Genomic DNA, 19,034 nt, shown 5'->3' on the forward strand with positions numbered 1-19,034 from the left:
GGACTTTCTCGCAAAGCGGAACAATGTTCAGCAACGCTAGAGATCCCGCATGTCGGACCACCGACTCCTGATCGAGAACGCAGGAGTTCCATCTCGACGTCGTCTAAGCCTTGCTCTTAGGCTGTGAACGGCCAGACTACCTGGAAGTCGACCGACTGCGCCTCGATGCTGACATGGACAAACATACCTCCCACCTCGATAGTTGAAAGAACATGCCGGGTCTAAGGAAGGAAACGAAATAGACCGCATCGACCCCGTTACACAAAGACGTTCATCCTTCCCTTGACTAGTCGAACAGTATCTACGAGTCGTGGATATCGTCGTCCAAAACCATCTCAGACGCGGGTTGTTCTGCTTGAGCTTGAGCAAATACTGTGGAGGCCTCCCCGATCTGAAAATGATCTTGATTACGGCGAAGGTGGGTGATCGTGCAAGCGACGTAGCTACAACTGCAGGTTTGGCTCCAGACCTCAATGTATCAAACAAGCTCTGGAAGTTTCGGTCAGCAGTACGGAGACGAGGAGGGGTTGAGGACAACCATCGGCACGACTCACTTGAACAACATCGCAGAGACGTTGACGACCGATGCAGACGGCCAGAGATTTCAGTTGCCTAACCAGGAATTACAAAGCCTTGTCGGCGTCAACTCGCGAGCCGTCTCGCGTGTCCTCTTCGCCGCAGACCCGCTCACTCTTCTTTGACAGAACACGGCCAACGACCGTCTGCTCCGCCATGATCCCTTGACTTTCGCAACAGCGTCGCAATCATCTACGCCATCGACCTTTAAAAATCGACACCCGAACCACACTCCGAACACCTAGCATGTTGCGGATGCAGACCGCTCCAAACCACCTCAAACGGATGACCATTCTCGCAGCAGAGCCACTGGCCAGTGCCGCCACCCTTGCCAGCATCGCTCACCCTAGCCTCCAAGTGAAACGACCCTCCATCCAGCATCCGCAACACACCTTCCATCTCATCCATAATCCCCTTCCACGGCTGATGCTCCACACCACCCGCCAACTCCTTCTGCTGCTGCCAGATCTCCGTCGCATCGTCCAAGTGCGCCAGTCCTTCCTCTTTCAATTCGTCCAGACGCTGCTGCCAACCCGTTCCGGACTCCTTGGACGCCATCACGGCGCACTCAATTGCTGCGTACTTGGCGCACATGACGGACGCTTCGGCCTGCTGATAGAAGTGTTTGCTGGCGATTGCTTCTTGGATCACACCGAGGCAGGACTCCCGGTTGGTAGTGAGGTTGATCTGCAGGAAGCCGCGGGTCGCTGGTGGGGTCGCGTTGTGGATGGCGGCGATGTCGCTAATGAGGACGAGGACGGTGCGGTTGAGAAGGTTGGAGGCTTTCAAGTTCTCGCAAAGCTGCAGTCTCGCGGTGCCGTCTTGCTGGCGAGCGTCTGACAGGTCGTGAACGTAGTGGTAGGACTGCTCTTCTTGGCCGAGCTTCTGGATGAATGCGCTGGTCTCGGAGAGGAATGCGAGAAGAGGCTTGTAGCGAGTGGCAGTCGTAGCCCTCTGCACGGCGATGAGCTGATCGGACATGTCACCAGCGATGCGAAGATTCTGGGTTGGCTTGATCGCAGAGTCGACGGTGCCGTGCAGTTCATTTTCAAGTGTGGCCAAGCGAGCGGCAAAGTCCTGATACTTGCGGTTCGAGAACGCTGCAAGCTTCTCCGCCGTCTTGTCAAGCAAGGCTTGTCGAGTGATGCGGCCGTATCGAGCCAAACCGTGCAAGGAGCCGCAACAATCTGGGCAAGATGCCAGATCGCGCATGGCGAAGTGTCCCGGAGGCGTCTTGAGGCCGACAAGCTCGCCAGAGTCCAGATCGATCTCGTAGTGGTCGTCAATGCCGATGGCAGCATCCAGCGAGTCGATGGTGAAGATGTGGCCGCACTCAGTGAAGATGCACGGATCGGTGACCAAATTGACGTCTCCGTATGCGGTCAGATTTGTCTTGTCAGCGATGAGAGCCTTGTTGTTGTCCGTGCCGTGAAGCTGGCAGAACTGAGCCTTCGGGCACACTTCTCCGCAAATTGAAGGGCATCGGCATCCGCATGCCAGATACTTGCAGCAGCGCTCGGTGCATGGGAGCCAATCGCAAGGCGCGGCGCAAGGCATCGAGCAGCTCTCCGTGTGGGGGCAAAGAGTGCCAGAGCTGCACTGCTCTTCCATGCACATCTTGCATGGGCCGGAGCACTTCCGATCGCATTGAGTGTGAAAGCACTGAGTGTCGCAATCCTTCATGCACGGAGCACAAGGCTCTCCTGAATGGCAGGGAGATGTGCACTGATGCTCGCAGTCGCTGTACTGGCGCTTGCAGATCTGCCAGCACTGACCATGATTGGAGTCGATGACAATGCGGTCTTTTCCGCGGCTCTTGCAGTCACCGCAGCGCTTCTGGCAGGTGTGACCGCAGTCTTGGATTTCTCCGCAGAAAGCAAGGCAGATTGCAATGTCGGACTTCATGTTGACGTTGACGGCGCAGGGAACCTTTCTGGTGTGGAGGCAGCCTGGCTTGGTTCGCTGAGCCATATCGTTGCAGACAATGATGCTTGGGTTCTGGATCTCGTAGCAACGCAGACCAGTCTTCTTGTGTCCGCAGGCAAGGATGATTTTGGCGTCCTCCACCATCACTTTGCAGAGGTCGTTGCACTTCTCACCACAGGCCTGGGCGCAGGGATGCTCGCAGTGCTCTCTCGGCTTCAGGCATGGCTTCTTGCATTGGTAAACTCCATGAAGCACCTCGGAATGACACTTCGCACCGCAGGAGTGGCCACAGTCGAGCGGCTTGTCGCAGAGGAGGTCGCACCCAGCTTCAGGTGACAAACGGTCGAAATCTTCCGGAGTTCGGACTGATATCGGCCGGTCGGGATGACGTTGACAGCAAAGTTCCAGCGCATCACCCAAGTTGCCATCGGCGCGGAGAGTGTCGGCAACTTCGCGGAACATGGGGACACCCTCCATCGTCTTGGTGTCGCCGAAGATGTACATTCCATGCTTGGCACGAGAGAGTAGAACATTGATTCTGTTGGGTGTTCGAAGGAAACCAACGTTCTGCTGAGGGTTGGAACGGACCAGGGAGACCAGAACTATTGCCGATTCGTTTCCCTGGAAAGCGTCGATCGTTGCTAGTGTAATAGCTTGGTTCAAGGAGGTCTTTGAGGCCACCTGACGAAGTTCGGACTCAATCTCATCATCGTCAAGTCCTTCCTTGGCGAGGTCGTCCTCGTCCTTGTCGGTCAAGGTGATCGCATGAGTGCTTTGAAACTTGGCTCTGAGCTTCCGCAGTTGACCGAGGTAGGGAGTGATGACTGCGATGTCCTGGGCCTTGTACACGCCCTGCTGGACGATATGCTTCACAAGGGCAGCGACCATCTCAACTTCGAATTCATTCGTCCGCGACATCAGCTCGCCATCGACCTGAGGGTCTTCGCGCTGCTGGTGATCCATCCAGAATAGGCGTCGCCGCATGCCGACAACCTCCGGATATTCTGATACTCGAGGATCGTCTTGGAGATGAGGGTATTGAGTCCGACGAACCAGCTGGGAAATTGAGGGATGCATGCGGCGCTGGACATCGAGCGTGGAGAAGGGCAGCGGCTGGGCAAAGGTGTCCATGGGCTGGACAAGGCGCTCGAAGAGAGATAAATCGAGCGAGTACTGTGCGCCGTCACGGCTCTCGGAGGAGAGTCCGTAGTTGGAGACTTGCGGGCGGAGTTGTTGGTGATCGCCGATGAGAATGCAATGCTCGACCGAAGGCAGCAAGGCAGTAAGAAGATGCGCTTCGAGCACCTCACCAGCCTCCTCGCAAATCAAGACTTTGGGATTGACGTCTCGAAGGAGGTCAAGATTGCGTGCCAGTCCGGAGGTGGTGACGCCGATGATGTTCGCTTGCTGTAGCACTCGAAGGTTCTTCTCTCTCGTGATGACTGCGAGCTTCTTGTTGATGTCCGTGAAAGATTCGAATGCGCGGCGAAATTTCTCGTCGAGCTCGTCTGCCAGTTCAATCTTCCAGAACTGATACAAGAGCTGTCGCTCGCCAGCAGTCATCTGGTGCAGGTTGACGTCCTCGAGCTCATGGAGGGAGCGGTCGGGCTCGGTGCGGTACAAGTCCTTGCTCAGCCAATTCTTGATCACTGAAGAATACTGGTCTCCGACAGTTGTGAAGCCATCATCGTCTTTCTTGGTGACCAGTTGCACGTAGCGCGATGGATAGTTTTCCAGCAAGTGTGCCTGGAGAGCCTGATCAGACTCCATCGCACGCAGGGCTGGTAGCAGCTGCTCAATCTCCTCCGTCTCGGACCTCTGCTCTTGCGAAAGGATCTTGTAGTCAAGCCTCTCGGTCTTCGTCTTCTGGATCTGCTGTGCAAGTGCCTTGAGATTGACGTTCTGCAGACGCTCGGATTTGGAACGAGAGCCGATTCGGACAATATTGGAGACACCATCGTCGACGGAGCGTTCCAAGACGGCGTCAAGAGCATCTGAAAGCGGAAAGTCAGCGAAGTTTCGAATGTTTCGGGGTCAGGGGGAGACCCGCGATTGGTTTGAGTGCAAAGCAAAATTGCGTTGATCTGAGTCTCTTGCTTGTTTGCAAGAAGAGCCCGAATGAGCTGGACACCGGTGTATGATTTGCCGGTACCGGGAGGGCCTTGAATCGCTGCAATGCCACGAGTAAGCGACGACACCACAGCACTTGCTTGGCCACGATCCAGACTCGACATGGTGGCCAGCTCTTCAGCAGCATCGTCGACGTCCTCCGTGGCGGAGAGTGAAAAGCGCTGTCCACGAGACGTGATGCTCGACAATTCGAACTCGAACCCTGGCTTGGTAGCGTAAGTCGGCGGCGGGTTGTCCATCTCCTTGCTTAGATCGTCGGCAGCGGCGGATGGTGCGAGAATGTCTTGGAAAGGCATGTCCAGAGTCTTGGAGTTACGCTGCAGCGCACGTAAAGTCGGTTCGAAGGCGGGAAGCAACACTCCTGGGAACTCAGCGATGGAGTATGTTGACTGGGAGCCAGTGTCGTGCATGTTGGCCAGTGTGAGGTAGTAGTCATCATGGTTGACTGGCTTGACGATGACATGAGCGTGGTTTGTATCAGAGCTCAAATCGTAGGTCTTCTGCAGCTTGACCGGTTTCGGAAATGGTGAGAGGACGACGAAGAAAGCGGCTGTCCCAGAAGAGCCAAGAAGGCAGATCAGTGCCTCTTGTCCCAGGCGCCGGGAGAAGTCCCACCAATCTTGTCGAGCACGCTTGCTTGTTTGATTGCAGCCTCGTGGCTGAGCAAATCGCATCACAAAGTGCATGCCATGATAAGCGTCAACGGCGGCGGTGATGATTTGAACGTCTTGATAGACATAAGTGCGAGCGCCTTGGCGGTTGATCTGCGGGCCCATGAGAGGGTTCTGCAGCCTCCGCAACTCAAAATTGGCAGCGTCACGCACTTGGCCGACCGTGTCTTCTCGAAGCAGTCGGAAGTGGCGATCGAGCAGTCCTGATGCACCTGCGAGATGCCACTGGCGTGGGTCGATGGATGGAAGATACTCCTCGCGAGAGCTCAGAATTTCTTGCAGAGTAGGCAGAATCTGGATCTTGGTGATGTCCTCATGATCGTTGTCGTGACGAGGTCCTGCTTCCGAGAGAGAACCTGGCAATTCTCTTGCGAATTCGAAGGTTGCACGGACAGGTGTCTTCTTCTTGCCGGCCTGTGTCTCGAGAAGCTCGTGTCCGATACCAAGCCGGCGCTGTAGCTTGAGAAGCTGACTCTTGGCTTTGCTCATCGCGAACGCCGTGCTCTCGGGAAGGCTGTCGAGAATAGCGGCAAGCTGCTCAGTAGGCGGCACGAGTCCAGCATTGTTGTGCGCAGGGGTGTTGAACTCCACAAGAGTGGAAAAGGCGACAATAGCTGTCTCGAGTGATTCCAGCTGCAAGTTGTCCGCCGTGATGAGCCCGTTGGCCGTCTTTGGCATGAACACCTCAGCCAGATGACCAGCCAAGGACGAGAACAGCGCAATCGCTCGCTCGCCATTGCCGTCGCCCGCATAGATGATATTGTACACTGTAGCAACCTTGGCACGCAGCAGGCTTGATGAGAGGACTTTGGTATGGGTGAAGACTGTCAGCAGCGGCAGTAGCTGCGTGCTGAGGTAGCGCGCGTATTGGCTGTTTGAAAAGGTCTCGAATGGTTGTTCCAAGACTTCGCTGACCCGCAGAAGTCCGCCCTCGCTTGTAAGCAGAGTGATGGTCTCTTGCACAGCACCAGCATCACCATCTGCGAGCTCCGACGCCAGAGCCCAGAACTTGCTAGACGTGTGACCAAGCGGTTTGGCAGCAGCGATGTTTGTCGGAATGCGCCATCGGAAGTCTTTTAGGCGTGCGTCCGACGGAGGGTATGGTTGGTACTGGCGCTGTGCGGAAGGTGGCTGGGTGATGGTTACGGTCGATGCGGTGGGAAGGGCTCGAGAAGAGGTGAATGTTTGGGCTGGAGCGGCGGGCTGAGCTCGCGAAGTGGTCGTTGCTGGGCCAGGAGCAGACATGCGAGCAGGCATCGTGTTCTCCGACTTGGTGGCAAATCTCGAGGTGGCGAAGCTGCGTGACGGAGCAGATGCTGCAGCTTTTGGCTGTCTTCCAGGCTGGTTGCTGCTGCTCGTTCGGTTGGGATGGCGCTGCTGAAGTGGATTGATGGGACCGAAGCTCGGGTCATCGACGTGCTCGAAGCTGCACAAGACGCCTTTCTTGCAGAGTCCGAGCGCAGCGAAGGGACATGGCCTGCGATTTGTGGTCAGCAAAAGCTCGGAAGAAGATGGTGCAAGACTCACCTGTCGTCGTACGAAGTCGTACTCGTCTGGTCACGCTGCAATCCACTGCCACTGCCCATTCGCAGCAGCTCCGACGCACTGAAGCGTATCCTCGCCATGGCGAATTTGGAAAGACGAGACGTCGTCTGATGGTTTTACGCAAGCGGTTGCGGAGTCCGATGGAGCGTGCAGGATGAGATGGGTGATGGATGTGATGAGATGAAGCTCGTCGTTGAATGTCGGGCGAAGATTCTTCAAACGGCGAACGCGGGCGTGGTGCGGGAGCGGCAAGCCGCATCTTGCAGAGACGCCGCAAGCAAACGCTGAATGTCAACAACGCCAAGAGAAGTTGGCTGACTGAGACTTCAGACCGGACGACGGAGGGAGATTGCGGCCATTGCCGACCACACCACCGATGACTCACGATGTTCGTTGTTGGTGTTGGGGCACAGATTGATCAGGAATCGAAGAGATGAATTGGCTGAACAGAGTCGTCCCATGTGGAATTGAAGCGCTCGTGACGGCTGCGAGTGCGTCAGTCATGTCCCATTCAGCCGGATGTGAGCACGCTCACTCTGTCCTTTGACATGCAACGATCAATCAATATACCGGAGTTGATGAGACGAGACGATGATGGTCCTCTTGTCGGTCCTCGGAAGAATCACCTATTAGCCATAACCGCCAGCGAGCAGCCAAATAGTCCCCGAATCCACACTGATCTCATAATTCGCATGTGAGAGCCAATTGATATCGGTCCTCTCTGGCGATGCAGAATTTGTCAAGAAGAACGCCTTGCTGTGTGGAACGTGGGCAGCGGCCTGTGCGGCGATGAGTGTGTTCACCTTGCTGCCGACCGAGAGGAAGCTGCGTCCCGCTGGAGCGGTGGAAGAAGGACGACGAGGAAAGTAGTCGGAACGTCGGATTCCGTCCGCTTTCAGTGGGCTACTTCCGACATTTTTCCAAGAAAGCCTCGCACATGCTGCATTAGCGACAGGACTTCCAGGTGATTGCCGTCGATGCGCTCGGATCAAATGGCAGACAGAGGTGATGAGACGTCTTCGATCCTCTTTGCTCAAGCGCAAGGCGAGGCACAATCTGTTCATCAGCTGTCATGAACAGCTCAGATAGGGTCATGCATGCGAGTGCTGCCAGAGAGCGGAACTCGGATCCACAGGTTTCGGTCAACAGCAGAAACAAGTAGACACCTCGACAATGAGAAGGGGAACGGCTTAGCACTTAGCGGAAGACAGACAGAAGCCAAACGGTATAGGCAACCTCATAGCAGCGCCGGCATGGCGATGTAGAGGCGCCTCAACAAGGCCGAGTAAACGAGGAACACGCCGCTGCATGATCGTGACAGCTTTACCTTGCCGCTATAGAGGCAGCTCGGAGACATGCTTCCATTGATGAATGAAGCTGCGCTTCCCGAAGACGGCCTGCTCGTGGAGAAAGAGTAAAAGGGTACCATTTATTGGTGGCAGGACATGAGGTGAGCGAGATGGAGTGAGTGAAGTCTGCTCACCTCCTTGCCAAGCTGGACCCTGAACCTCGGGACTTCCGCCGCCGCCGGTTCGAAGTCTGCTCCGTGCTGGCGGTGAGGTCGTTGTTGCGGTCAGCTTGGACACGGACATGTTGATATGACAAATACGGGCAATGCGAATCTCAATGTGTCTCAATCGTGAGGAACCCTCCATGGAGGCGGATTGAACATCCTTTCCAAATGCGTGATTAGCAAGCAAGATCCAAGTTGGAGGAACAATTATTAGCGAGACACCGGTGGCAGCGGGGCCTGGACATAGTTCTATCCACCTCAATTTACTCCCAATTCCCACGCATATCGACCATGTTTCACACTTGCTGCGCCAAATAGAATGTGAACGTACAGCAGTCCTGCATCTTTCCCGACTTCATTCCACAGCGACGTGGCACTAGGACAGTTATTCCCGCTCGTCCTCCTCCGACGCCACCAGCCGAGCAATCCGCCCCGCCTTGGTGCTGCGCTGTGAGGCCGAGACGTCGAACTTCCTCCTCCTGATATACCACAAGAGCAACACCACCACTCCGCCCATTCCACTGCGCCCTCCTTCCTCCACGACACGAACATCACCGCCGCCATGTCGTGGAAACTCACCAAGAGTATGCGCATCACCTCCTCCCTCCGCGCTCCTCCCTGTCGTGCTGACCACATCGTTCCTCAGAACTCAAGGAGACTCACCTTGGAGCGCCCTTTAGCAATACCTTCTCGCGCAGCTCCTCACAATCCGCCATCAACAACAACACACCAGCCGACGCATCGAAGACCGCCTCCACGAACCCTACATCTGCCACCTCCTCCGCCGCCTCGACCACATCCAATGCCTCCGACCCGCAAGGCATCGCTGCTTCCGAGCAATTGGCCACGGCCACCGCTACACCTGCGAAACCCGGCATTCTCATCCTCACCCTACATGAAGGCAAAGGCTTCAGCCTCCCGCCAGGCGCGGAGCAGGCATTTGCGAGACCGGGACATGGCAGCAGCATGAGCGCAGGATCATTTTCGAGCAGTTACATGGGCAGTGGAAACAGTGCACGACCAGGATCAAGCAGTGTGAATCAAGGATCATTCCGACCGATGTCCTCCAGCGGTGGTGGAATCAACAACATGCCTTCTACTCACGGCCGATACAGCAGCAAATACCTCCCATACGCTCTTGTGGATTTTGACAAGCAGCAAGTCTTTGTCAACTCCGTCTCCGGCACACCTGAGAACCCTCTGTGGGCGGGAGAGAGCACACAGTACAAGTTTGATGTCAGCAGGTCGACGGAACTCAACATTTCACTCTACATCCGCAATCCTACCGCTCCTCCAAATGCTGGTCGCCAGCAGGACATCTTCATCGGTACTTGTCGAGTCAAGCCCACGTTTGACGAAGATGTGCCGCAGTCGGCTGAAGCTCCGGACGCAAAGAAGGACAAGAAGGAGAAGGGCATGCCACCACCGCAAGCGAATAATGGGCTGGGAATCCAGTGGAATGAGATCCAATACGGCTCAGGGTCGATCAAGCTGGGTGTAAAGTTTGTGGAGAACACCCAGCGATCACTCAAGGTGGAGGACTTTGAGCTGTTGAAGGTCGTGGGCAAAGGCAGCTTCGGCAAGGTCATGCAAGTGATGAAGAAGGACACCTCCCGGATTTACGCTTTGAAGACGATTCGCAAGCAGCACATCATCTCGAGGTCGGAGGTCGCACATACTCTCGCTGAGAGATCCGTCTTGGTGAGTCTGATTGAAGACCTTCCTCTAGTCTACATCCGCTAACTTCTCTCATCACAGGCACAAATCAACAACCCCTTCATCGCCCCTCTCAAATTCTCCTTCCAATCCCCCGACAAACTCTACCTCGTCCTCGCCTTTGTCAACGGCGGCGAACTCTTCTACCACCTCCAAAAAGAACAACGCTTCGACATCAACCGCTCCCGCTTCTACGCCGCCGAACTCCTCTGCGCATTGGAATGTCTCCACGGCTTCGGCGTCATCTACCGCGATCTTAAACCCGAAAACATCCTCGTCGATTACGTCGGTCACATTGCGCTGTGTGATTTCGGTCTGTGCAAGCTGGACATGAAGGATGAGGATAAGACGAATACGTTCTGCGGGACTCCCGAATACCTCGCTCCGGAGTTGCTGCATGGTCAGGGATACACCAAGGCTGTGGACTGGTGGACACTGGGTGTGTTGCTGTATGAAATGTTGACGGGCCTCCCGCCATTCTACGACGAGAACACGAATGAGATGTACCGCAAAATCTTGTCCGAACCTCTCCACTTCCCCGGTCCGGAAGTCGTGCCTCCTGCAGCCAGAGATCTCCTCACCAAACTCCTCGACCGCGACGCAACCCGCCGACTCGGCACCAACGGCGCGGCGGAAATCAAAGTATGAAATCCTCCACCCCCCCTCCCACTCCCACCCCACAACTAACAAAACTTGACAGGCCCACCCTTTCTTCCACTCCATCGACTGGCGCAAACTTCTCGACCGGAAATACGAACCCTCTTTCAAACCTTCCGTGGTGGATGAGAGGGACACGGCGAATTTCGACAAGGAATTCACGTCAGAGGCGCCGGCGGATTCGTATGTCGAGGGGCCGGTTTTGAGTCAGACGATGCAGCAGCAGTTTCAGGGGTGGAGTTATAATCGGCCTGTGGAGGGGTTGGGGGATGCGGGGGGGAGTATTGTGCAGGGGAGTGGGTTTGATCAGCAGAGATGAGTGTTGTGTGAGGGGACAGGGGAGGAGAGTGGTATGGGGAGGCTTGGGGGAGAGGGAGGTGGAGGGGAGACGGAGGAGGTGTTTTGAGGCGGAGGTCGTGCAGGCGTTGCGTTTCGGCAGAGATGGAAAGGGAGATGGGGTGGAGTGGGCAGAGCGGAAGCGTAGAGGTTATGACACCTGCGTGAGGCGGTAGAACGGTGGGAGTGGAAAGGCGGAGGTTCCGAGACCTGCGCGAGACCGTTCCTTGGAGGGACCGAAGCTCAACGCATTTTGCAACGGCATACCATGCGCGAGAGTGCGTGCAAGCCTGTCGTCGATAGAGACGAAACATGCCTTTCGGAAAAGGAAGGCGAAAACAACAAAGATGGAGACGAATTGACGAATTATACTGCATCGTCAAACTTTCATCCGGCCGACTTCGTTGGTGATTACGTCTTTGAAGCTCTCTCTGCTGGTATATCGCCGAGCAACAACTGGTGGAAGTGGTCTCATCTCGCGGGCAGCGTCACCTTTTGTGCTGGCAAGATGAACAGTCGATGGAGTCTGTCCAGCTGCTGCCCTGGCGCGATGGTATTGCGACCCTGTTCCTTTCTATTGTGAATCAGCTTGACGATTTATACTATCTGGTTGGATTGTGCTGATTCTTTGTGATGGTTTCGTGGTGAGGATGGGGGTTGGTGACGATGATATTCGTTGGAAGTAGGTGGACAGGTTCTGAAGGTTGTTTTGATGTTTTGGTAGAGAAAGTCGGCAAGCACTGAAGCAACTGGTGGAACTTGAGAAAATTTGGGATCTTGGGTCGATACACTTGATTTCCGAACGCCAAGGTAGGTAGCAGGAGGAGTTGAGCGGTGAGATGTGGTGAGATATCCTGCTGATGAAGGGGCGAATGCCATGGGTTAAGGTATGTGGATGTTCATTGATCCGTTCAGGACATTATCCTCATCCCCCTCCCATTCTTCGCACCCAAGAAGTCGAGCGGCGGCGGTACTATGGCTGACATTTAACTACTGGCAGAAGGAACATTCGATAGGATCCGCTGGTCTGCTGCTGATGATGGTGAGATGGGTTGTGTGGAAGTTTATTGTTCGTTTATCATTTCATTACCCACACGACTATCCCGATCCAGTCCGATGCGTTCACCTGACCCTCTCTACATGTCTTTCCTTCCTCCTCATCTTCCCTTGCTCGTCGTCGATCTCAATCTCGCCTGCTACTCGTTCATTCAAACCACCTCCAAATACCTCACATACCTTGCAGACCTTTCCCCAGCAACCACCAAGAGGACCGCAGCCATCCAGTCGTGTCCTCGCATTCGCGGCCTTAAAGTCTCGGCCTCTCCTGATTCAAAACCCCACTAGCCTCCCACCTCGGCCAATCCGGATTCATCCCCCCATCGGGACGTTCGCGATCCCACGCCCATTTATTCGCCAACTCGGGCTCCAAGTCCCCCTCCAACATCTTGACGACGTACTTGCCCAACACGGGGAAGAATTTCCAGCCGTGGAAGTTTCCGCACGTGGCGATGTAGAGGCCGTTGGAGGAGTAGGATGTGGAGAGGGGTGTGATGGAGGAGGAAGACGGGATGGGAGTGGAGGGAGAGGAAGGGGAGGTCCAGGATGTGTGGGGGGAGATGATGAAGTCGGCGGAGGTGGTGAATGCGTCCCTTGATCATTTGTCGTCAGCTGGGAGGTCATCGTGGATGAAAAGTGAATGGAAAGTGACGGGATGTATTCATGTCGGGAAGACTCACCAGCAAATCCGATACTTTTCCATCTTCCAATTCTCCCCACGTTTCCCATAGAAGACTTTATTCGCATGATCGATGTCGGATTTGAGTTCTTGCGGAACTTTCCACTGAGCGTAATCCGGTGCGTTTGGAGGTGCGGAGAGGTAGCGTCCGGGGAGGACTTCGGTCGTGTTGGTGAAGATTGTTTGGCCCCACCATTTGATTTCGCGGTCGGGTGTTGGGGGCAGGGAGCCGATGAAGGGGCCTGAGATACTGTTAGAGGGTGTTGTGTGTGCTTCAGAATGAGAGACGACATACCAAGCTCGGCATTGTATCCCTGCACGCCAACGGGCATTTTGGCATAGATGCTATCGTGAATATCTTTGTCCAGTTTCGTCATTCCGGTCGTGATTCCCGCGGCGAGGATTCGAGACCCCGCGCGGAGACCGTTGATGCCACTCCGAGCGGCACTCTGTTCCAGCAATTTCGGTGTGAAAGCTCCCGTGCTGAGGATGGTGTGCGTGGCGGTTACGATCTGTCCATTTGTCGTCCTCACTCCCGTGCACCTCGTCTTGGCTTCGTTGAATTCGAGAGCTGCCACATCAGCGACGATGTACTCCACTCCCAACCTCAACGCCTCCTTCGTCACCGCTCTCAGACAATCCCCCGCCGCCGCCCATCCACTCGTCTTGTTAACCAACACCTCCTTCACCCCATTATAATCCGCATCATCAAACATCCCTCCATACAACTTCCTCGCCTCCTCAATCGGCACGGCTTTCAAATCCGCCTCGCGACCCAATTTCTTATAATTGTCCATCACCTCTTGCGCGTAATCACTCCGACAAATCCAGAAGATGCCCGTCTCGTGGAAATACGGTTTCCATAAGGGATCCGAGCGGAAAATGTCTTGCGCTTCGAGGCCGAGGCGGCAGTAGATGAGGTCGTCGTAGTCGGCGCGCACGACTTTGTTCCAGTCCCAGGATGCGGCGACGCGGGTGGTGGCGTCGTAGGCGTCGCGGTCGAGGAGGGTTACTGAGGCGGTTGGGTAGCGTCGGATGAGGTGCAGGGCGGTGGAGACGCCGAAGACGCCGGCGCCGATGATGAGGTAGGTGTGTTTGGGGGAGGGGGTGGGTGGGAAGATTGAGGTGGACATGGTGAGTGTGGTGTTGTGGGAGGGATTGAGGGAGGAGAGGACAGAGGAGAGGAGAGAGGAGGCTCTTTCGAGAGAAGAGGAGATTCTTTCAGGTCATTTGAGAGAGTGACTTCCCTGAATGGTATACTTATGTGCGCGGAGTTTATGCGGAACGATGGGCATGGCATGGTCCGACTTCTGAACGTGGACATGGTTTGCGGTGTGTGGTGCAGATAACGAAGAAGAGGTGAAGCTGGTACAGACGACCAGGTGAGGTCCATGGAAGCGTGGAGTGAGAGCCGTTGATTGACCCGAGAACAGCTGAGGACGGGGAAGCTCTTGTTTGCCCGAAAGGGAAAAGGTGTCCAGTGAGAGCTTGCTTGGGAATACCTTAGGGCGGGGGAGAGGACCAGATCTGGGGTTTTGCAGGGAAGAGAGGCATTGATAAGGGAAGATGTGTTATCTTGGAGTGATTGTGCGGAGAGGAGACGCGTTGGATCACGAGATCAATCGAATGTGTTGACTTATCGTGGATGTACATTCGTGTCGTGTTGGCGATGATGGAAGCTGGAGACGTCGGCAGATCCGTGGTGGGGGGTCTCGGGTCGAGTTCTGTCTGGAGAGGTCCATGGTCAATGGCGGTGTATGCCAGTCGACACAGCATGGAACGCCTTAGCTTCTTCTCGTCGACTTTGTCTCCAAGGCGTTGACAACCGTCCAAGCTGTCGAACGGTAGACGAGACGATGTGGAAGTTGTCTGAACGAAGAAATCTCGAATTAATTGGATGAAGCCTCAGGCAGGACATCTCAGGCAGCCTCAGGCAGCTTATCTTTAAGCCTCAGGCCTCAAGAAAAGACCCCGCATGATTTTTGACGAAAGAACTCCACCCGCCAACTCACTCAGCTCGAGTCTCCATCTTTTTTGCGTGACCTTCCGTTGAGCTCCGCTGGCATACAACCACGTCACAACCAACAACATCCTAGGTATACACAACCTTTCTCACACCGACACGAACACCTCAAACCACATCAGTCCCATTAGGTGAGCAATCCGCCTGATCACAACCTTCGCCAATGCTAACCTCAGTCCCTCCACCAGCGCATTGAACCTCTTCCTCCACCACCAAAATGCCAGGCTTCACTCAAGCCAACGAGCTTCCAGCATGTAAGTCAATCGCAGAGACATCCTAACCCCTCAATCAGTCTAACACCCACCCCAGGGAAGTCCCTCATGGAGCACCACGACAAACTCGGCCGTGGAATGGTCCTCAAGGCGGAATTCGAAAAGGACCCCAACCGCTTCAACAAATACTCCCGCACCTTCCACAACGAAGCCGACGGCAGCGATCTTCTCTTCGATTTCAGCAAAAACTTCCTCGCCGATGATACCCTCCCTCTGCTGGTCAAGCTTGCTGAGGAAGCCAAGGTGGAAGAGCTGCGCGACGACATGTTCAAGGGCGAGAAGATCAACTTTACAGAAGGTCGTGCCGTCTACCACGTCGCACTCCGCAATGTCAAGAACGAGCCAATGCAGGTCGACGGAAAGAGCGTGATCGAGGATGTCAACAGTGTGCTGGACCATATGAAGGAGTTTTCCGAGCAGGTTCGCAGTGGTGAGTGGAAGGGTTACACTGGAAAGGCAATCAACACCATTGTCAATGTTGGAATTGGAGGTTCCGACTTGGGTCCCGTCATGGTCACCGAGGCGTTGAAGCCGTATGGAAAGCAGGGCATGAAGCTCCACTTCGTCAGCAACATCGACGGCACTCACATGGCCGAAGCTCTCAAGGACAGCGATCCTGAAACCACCCTCTTTCTGGTCGCATCAAAGACTTTCACCACCGCCGAAACCGTCACAAACGCCAACACCGCAAAGAACTGGTTCCTCAAGTCTGGCAGCCAGAGCGATATTGCCAAGCACTTTGTCGCCTTGTCCACCAACACATCAGAGGTGGAGAAGTTTGGTATTGACAGCAAGAACATGTTTGGCTTCAGCGACTGGGTTGGTGGAAGATACTCTGTCTGGTCTGCGATCGGTCTCTCCGTGGCCATCTACATCGGCTTCGACAATTTCAAGGAGTTCCTTGCCGGTGCCAACGCCATGGACCACCACTTCCGAACCGCCCCTCTCGACCAGAACATCCCTGTGATCGGCGGTCTCCTCAGCGTGTGGTACTCCGACTTCTTCGGCGCGCAGACCCATCTCGTCGCACCGTGAGTATTGACAGCAAGCTACCACCATTCCTCACTAACCGCTTCCCAGCTTCGACCAATACATGCACCGCTTCCCCGCCTACCTCCAACAACTCTCCATGGAATCCAATGGCAAGGCTATCACCCGCAGCGGAGACTATGTCAAGTACACCACCGGCGCCATCCTCTTCGGAGAACCCTGCACCAACGCCCAACACTCCTTCTTCCAACTCCTCCACCAAGGCACAAAACTCATTCCCACCGACTTCATCCTCGCCGCAAAATCCCACAACCCGATTGAAAACAACAAACATCAACACATGCTGGCTTCCAATTACTTCGCTCAAGCGGAGGCCTTGATGATCGGCAAGACCCCCGACACGGTGAAAGATGAAGGCGCCGCTACCGAGTTGGTTCCACACAAAGTCTTCCTCGGCAACCGCCCAACCACCAGCATCCTCGCGGAGAAAATCACCCCCGGTACCCTCGGCGCGTTGATCGCCTACTACGAACACGTTACCTTCACCGAAGGCGCCATCTGGAATATCAACTCTTTCGATCAGTGGGGTGTTGAGCTCGGCAAGGCGCTGGCGAAGAGTATCCAGGCTGAACTCGATGCTCCCGGTCAGAGCAGTGAGAAGCACGACTCCAGCACGAGTGGGTTGATTAATGCGTTCAAGAAGATGGGTGGGATCCCATGAATGCATGATGGTGTTGAAGAGAGGGAGGATGAGGGGAAGAGGGTGAAGGAGAAACTTTAGCGGGTTGAGGGGTGAGGAAGGGGTGGTTGAGAAAGCTTGGAGAGGAGGTGTATAGAATCCTTGAGAGTGAGAGTGAGTTCGATGAATGCATTTACGACCAGATTTGTGTGGTGTTCAGGGATCATGTCGAGTGTGACTCAGCTCTGAGAAGATCGCTTGTCAAACGACCTGGGTGAGCAATACTGCTTGTGTGTCTTTCTCCATTTCATGCTCGAATTCTCGGACAAGTCTTCAAGCAAAACCTCAAGAGTTGATGATGCAATGACACGAGTACGGAACTGCTCCATCTGAGTCCCTCCACCAAAAAACCAATGAATCTTCAAGATTGTACCCTCTCATAACGGTACTTGCTGAATTTCTGTTTCTCGTTGATCATGAATAATATCCGTGACAGTCTTTTCTCCCCTGTCCCGCTCTCCGCAGCCTCATCCTCGTCCTGTACAACGCTGCTCGAGACCTTCCCACACCCACTCGCGCTTCTACTTCGCCGCATTCCCCAACCACCCCATCTCCACAAAAAACTCAAACACCCTCCCCCCCTTGGTCGTATCAATCCTGCTGATCTCCCGGACATTCTTCTTCTTCAATTTCCCTTCATTCTGCATCGCCACCCTTAAAATATTATCTTTGATGACAAAGTACGCTTTCGGGTGGAGTCGGATTTTCGAGCACAGATCTCGTTCTTCCGGCATGAGGAGTTGCCAGTCGGGGGCGGACTCTTCGTCCCAGTGGAGGGGGGTGATGGTGGGGATTGGTTGGAGGGAGGTCCGGGTTGAGGGGGAGGTTGGGGGAGGGACAGGGTGAGCGGGAGGGGAGGGGTAGAGACGGACGGGCAGGGCGGTGTCGGTTGTGTATTTTAGGACGTCTTCGGCGACTTCCGGCTGGGCATTAGGATGGGAGGAATTCGGTTTCGGACGGATGGAGTTGGTGAGACGGTCGAATTGTCCCGGTAGAGGGGCGTTGCGGGCGGTGCGGGCGGATTTTTCGAGTTCGTATTTTTCCCCTCCTGTGAGGGTTGAGATGCGCATGCGGCGCCATTCTTGGAGTTGGGAAATGGCTTGGCGGAGGTTTTGTTCGCTTTCGATGTCGGTGGAGAAGGAGATGAAGTCCGGGTGGGACATGATGCGGGCGAAGGGTTTGAGTTTGGTGTGCAGGTCGCGTTGTTCTTTGGTGCGTTTTTTGTCGATGGCGAGGTTTTTGCGGTAGTCGAGGAGGTTGTGGTTGAAGATTACTCGTTTTCGGTCGGTGCGTTGAGTGAGGCGGTCGTTGTAGACTGTCATGACGACCATTTTGAGGTCGGTTTCCGGGTCGAAAGAGCCGGTCGCAGGGTTGAGACCCTCTTCGGGGGAGAACTGCATATGCTGCACCGCTTCCTCCGCTTCGTTGAAGTATTCCGTCTCGAACTCCAATCGTCCCGGCATGTATCCCGCCACCTCGTGGCAAGATGGCACCGAACTCGTCGGTTTCGCAATCGTCGGTGCCGTCTGCGCACTATCCGCAATCGCCTGCTTCCTCTCCTCAATCCTCCTCTTCTTCCTCTGCTGAAATTCCTCCCTCGGGACCTCCTCACTCAAACTGACATCCTTCGGACTCGCCCGTTCTGGCAAGGGAAAATTCCTCGACTGGATATACGTCTGCACATAATGATCTCTCACCTCATCCTTTTCCCTATACCCACCAATATGATCCGCGATATCCGCAAAGCTGCCCAGTCCATACTGCTCCGCACCCTCCAACAACAACAACTCTTCATCCGCGCCCCAGCCCTCGTCAAAGATGGGTATGCTATGCGGCTCGATGACCTGGTAAGGGTGCGACTTCGGATCGTGGTGGAGGTTGGACTGGCCCTGCGCGAAACATGTGACGCAGAGGTCGTAGTCAGGACATGATTTCGAGGCGCAGCGGATGCGGACCGTCGCGGTGATGTCGTTGCTGCAGACGTTGCAGATGTATTTGACGCCGCCGCCGGAGGAGCCACCGGCGTCGGTGCGCGGGGCGGATTTGGCCTTGGTGATGAGGCCCATGGTTTTATGAGGAGGTCGGCATGTGAGAGATGGAGGAGTCGCGTGAATTTGAGGAGGGTCGTGAAGTGGTGGCCGGGATCTGAAGTGATGGAGAATTGATGAATTGGCTGATCTCGTGGGGCAAAGTCGCGATTGCTGG

The 19,034-nt window shown here is 55.1% G+C and overlaps 5 protein-coding genes across 5 annotated transcripts; 2 read left to right on the forward strand and 3 right to left on the reverse strand.

Annotated features, from left to right (window-relative positions):
* Window positions 1–623: 623 nt before the first annotated feature.
* On the reverse strand, window positions 624–6,928 carry MYCGRDRAFT_93588 (uncharacterized protein; the record flags this gene model as incomplete). The annotated part of the gene is made up of 4 exons (XM_003852366.1): window positions 624–739; window positions 969–4,496; window positions 4,655–6,780; window positions 6,831–6,928. 4 exons carry the CDS (start codon window positions 6,926–6,928, stop codon window positions 624–626), a joined length of 5,868 nt encoding a protein of 1,955 aa, XP_003852414.1.
* Window positions 6,929–8,923: 1,995 nt separating this feature from the next.
* MgTpk3 (uncharacterized protein) lies at window positions 8,924–11,053 on the forward strand (the record flags this gene model as incomplete). The annotated part of the gene is made up of 4 exons (XM_003852355.1): window positions 8,924–8,945; window positions 9,008–10,062; window positions 10,120–10,719; window positions 10,778–11,053. 4 exons carry the CDS (start codon window positions 8,924–8,926, stop codon window positions 11,051–11,053), a joined length of 1,953 nt encoding a protein of 650 aa, XP_003852403.1.
* Window positions 11,054–12,210: 1,157 nt separating this feature from the next.
* On the reverse strand, window positions 12,211–13,938 carry MYCGRDRAFT_109694 (uncharacterized protein; the record flags this gene model as incomplete). Its single annotated transcript, XM_003852365.1, has 3 exons — window positions 12,211–12,719; window positions 12,807–13,047; window positions 13,101–13,938. 3 exons carry the CDS (start codon window positions 13,936–13,938, stop codon window positions 12,377–12,379), a joined length of 1,422 nt encoding a protein of 473 aa, XP_003852413.1.
* Window positions 13,939–14,867: 929 nt separating this feature from the next.
* On the forward strand, window positions 14,868–16,924 carry PGI (glucose-6-phosphate isomerase; the record flags this gene model as incomplete). Its single annotated transcript, XM_003852356.1, has 4 exons — window positions 14,868–14,959; window positions 15,017–15,082; window positions 15,138–16,131; window positions 16,181–16,924. 3 exons carry the CDS (start codon window positions 15,046–15,048, stop codon window positions 16,809–16,811), a joined length of 1,662 nt encoding a protein of 553 aa, XP_003852404.1.
* A 435-nt stretch (window positions 16,925–17,359) lies between these two features.
* Window positions 17,360–18,835, reverse strand: HXA2401 (histone acetyltransferase complex subunit; the record flags this gene model as incomplete). Its single annotated transcript, XM_003852364.1, has 1 exon — window positions 17,360–18,835. A coding segment is annotated over one exon (1,476 nt), but the record flags the coding sequence as incomplete, so codon positions are not given.
* Window positions 18,836–19,034: the final 199 nt, after the last annotated feature.

Source organism: Zymoseptoria tritici, chromosome 5, assembly GCF_000219625.1.
Source record: "Zymoseptoria tritici IPO323 chromosome 5, whole genome shotgun sequence".
Lineage (NCBI taxonomy): Eukaryota > Fungi > Ascomycota > Dothideomycetes > Mycosphaerellales > Mycosphaerellaceae > Zymoseptoria > Zymoseptoria tritici.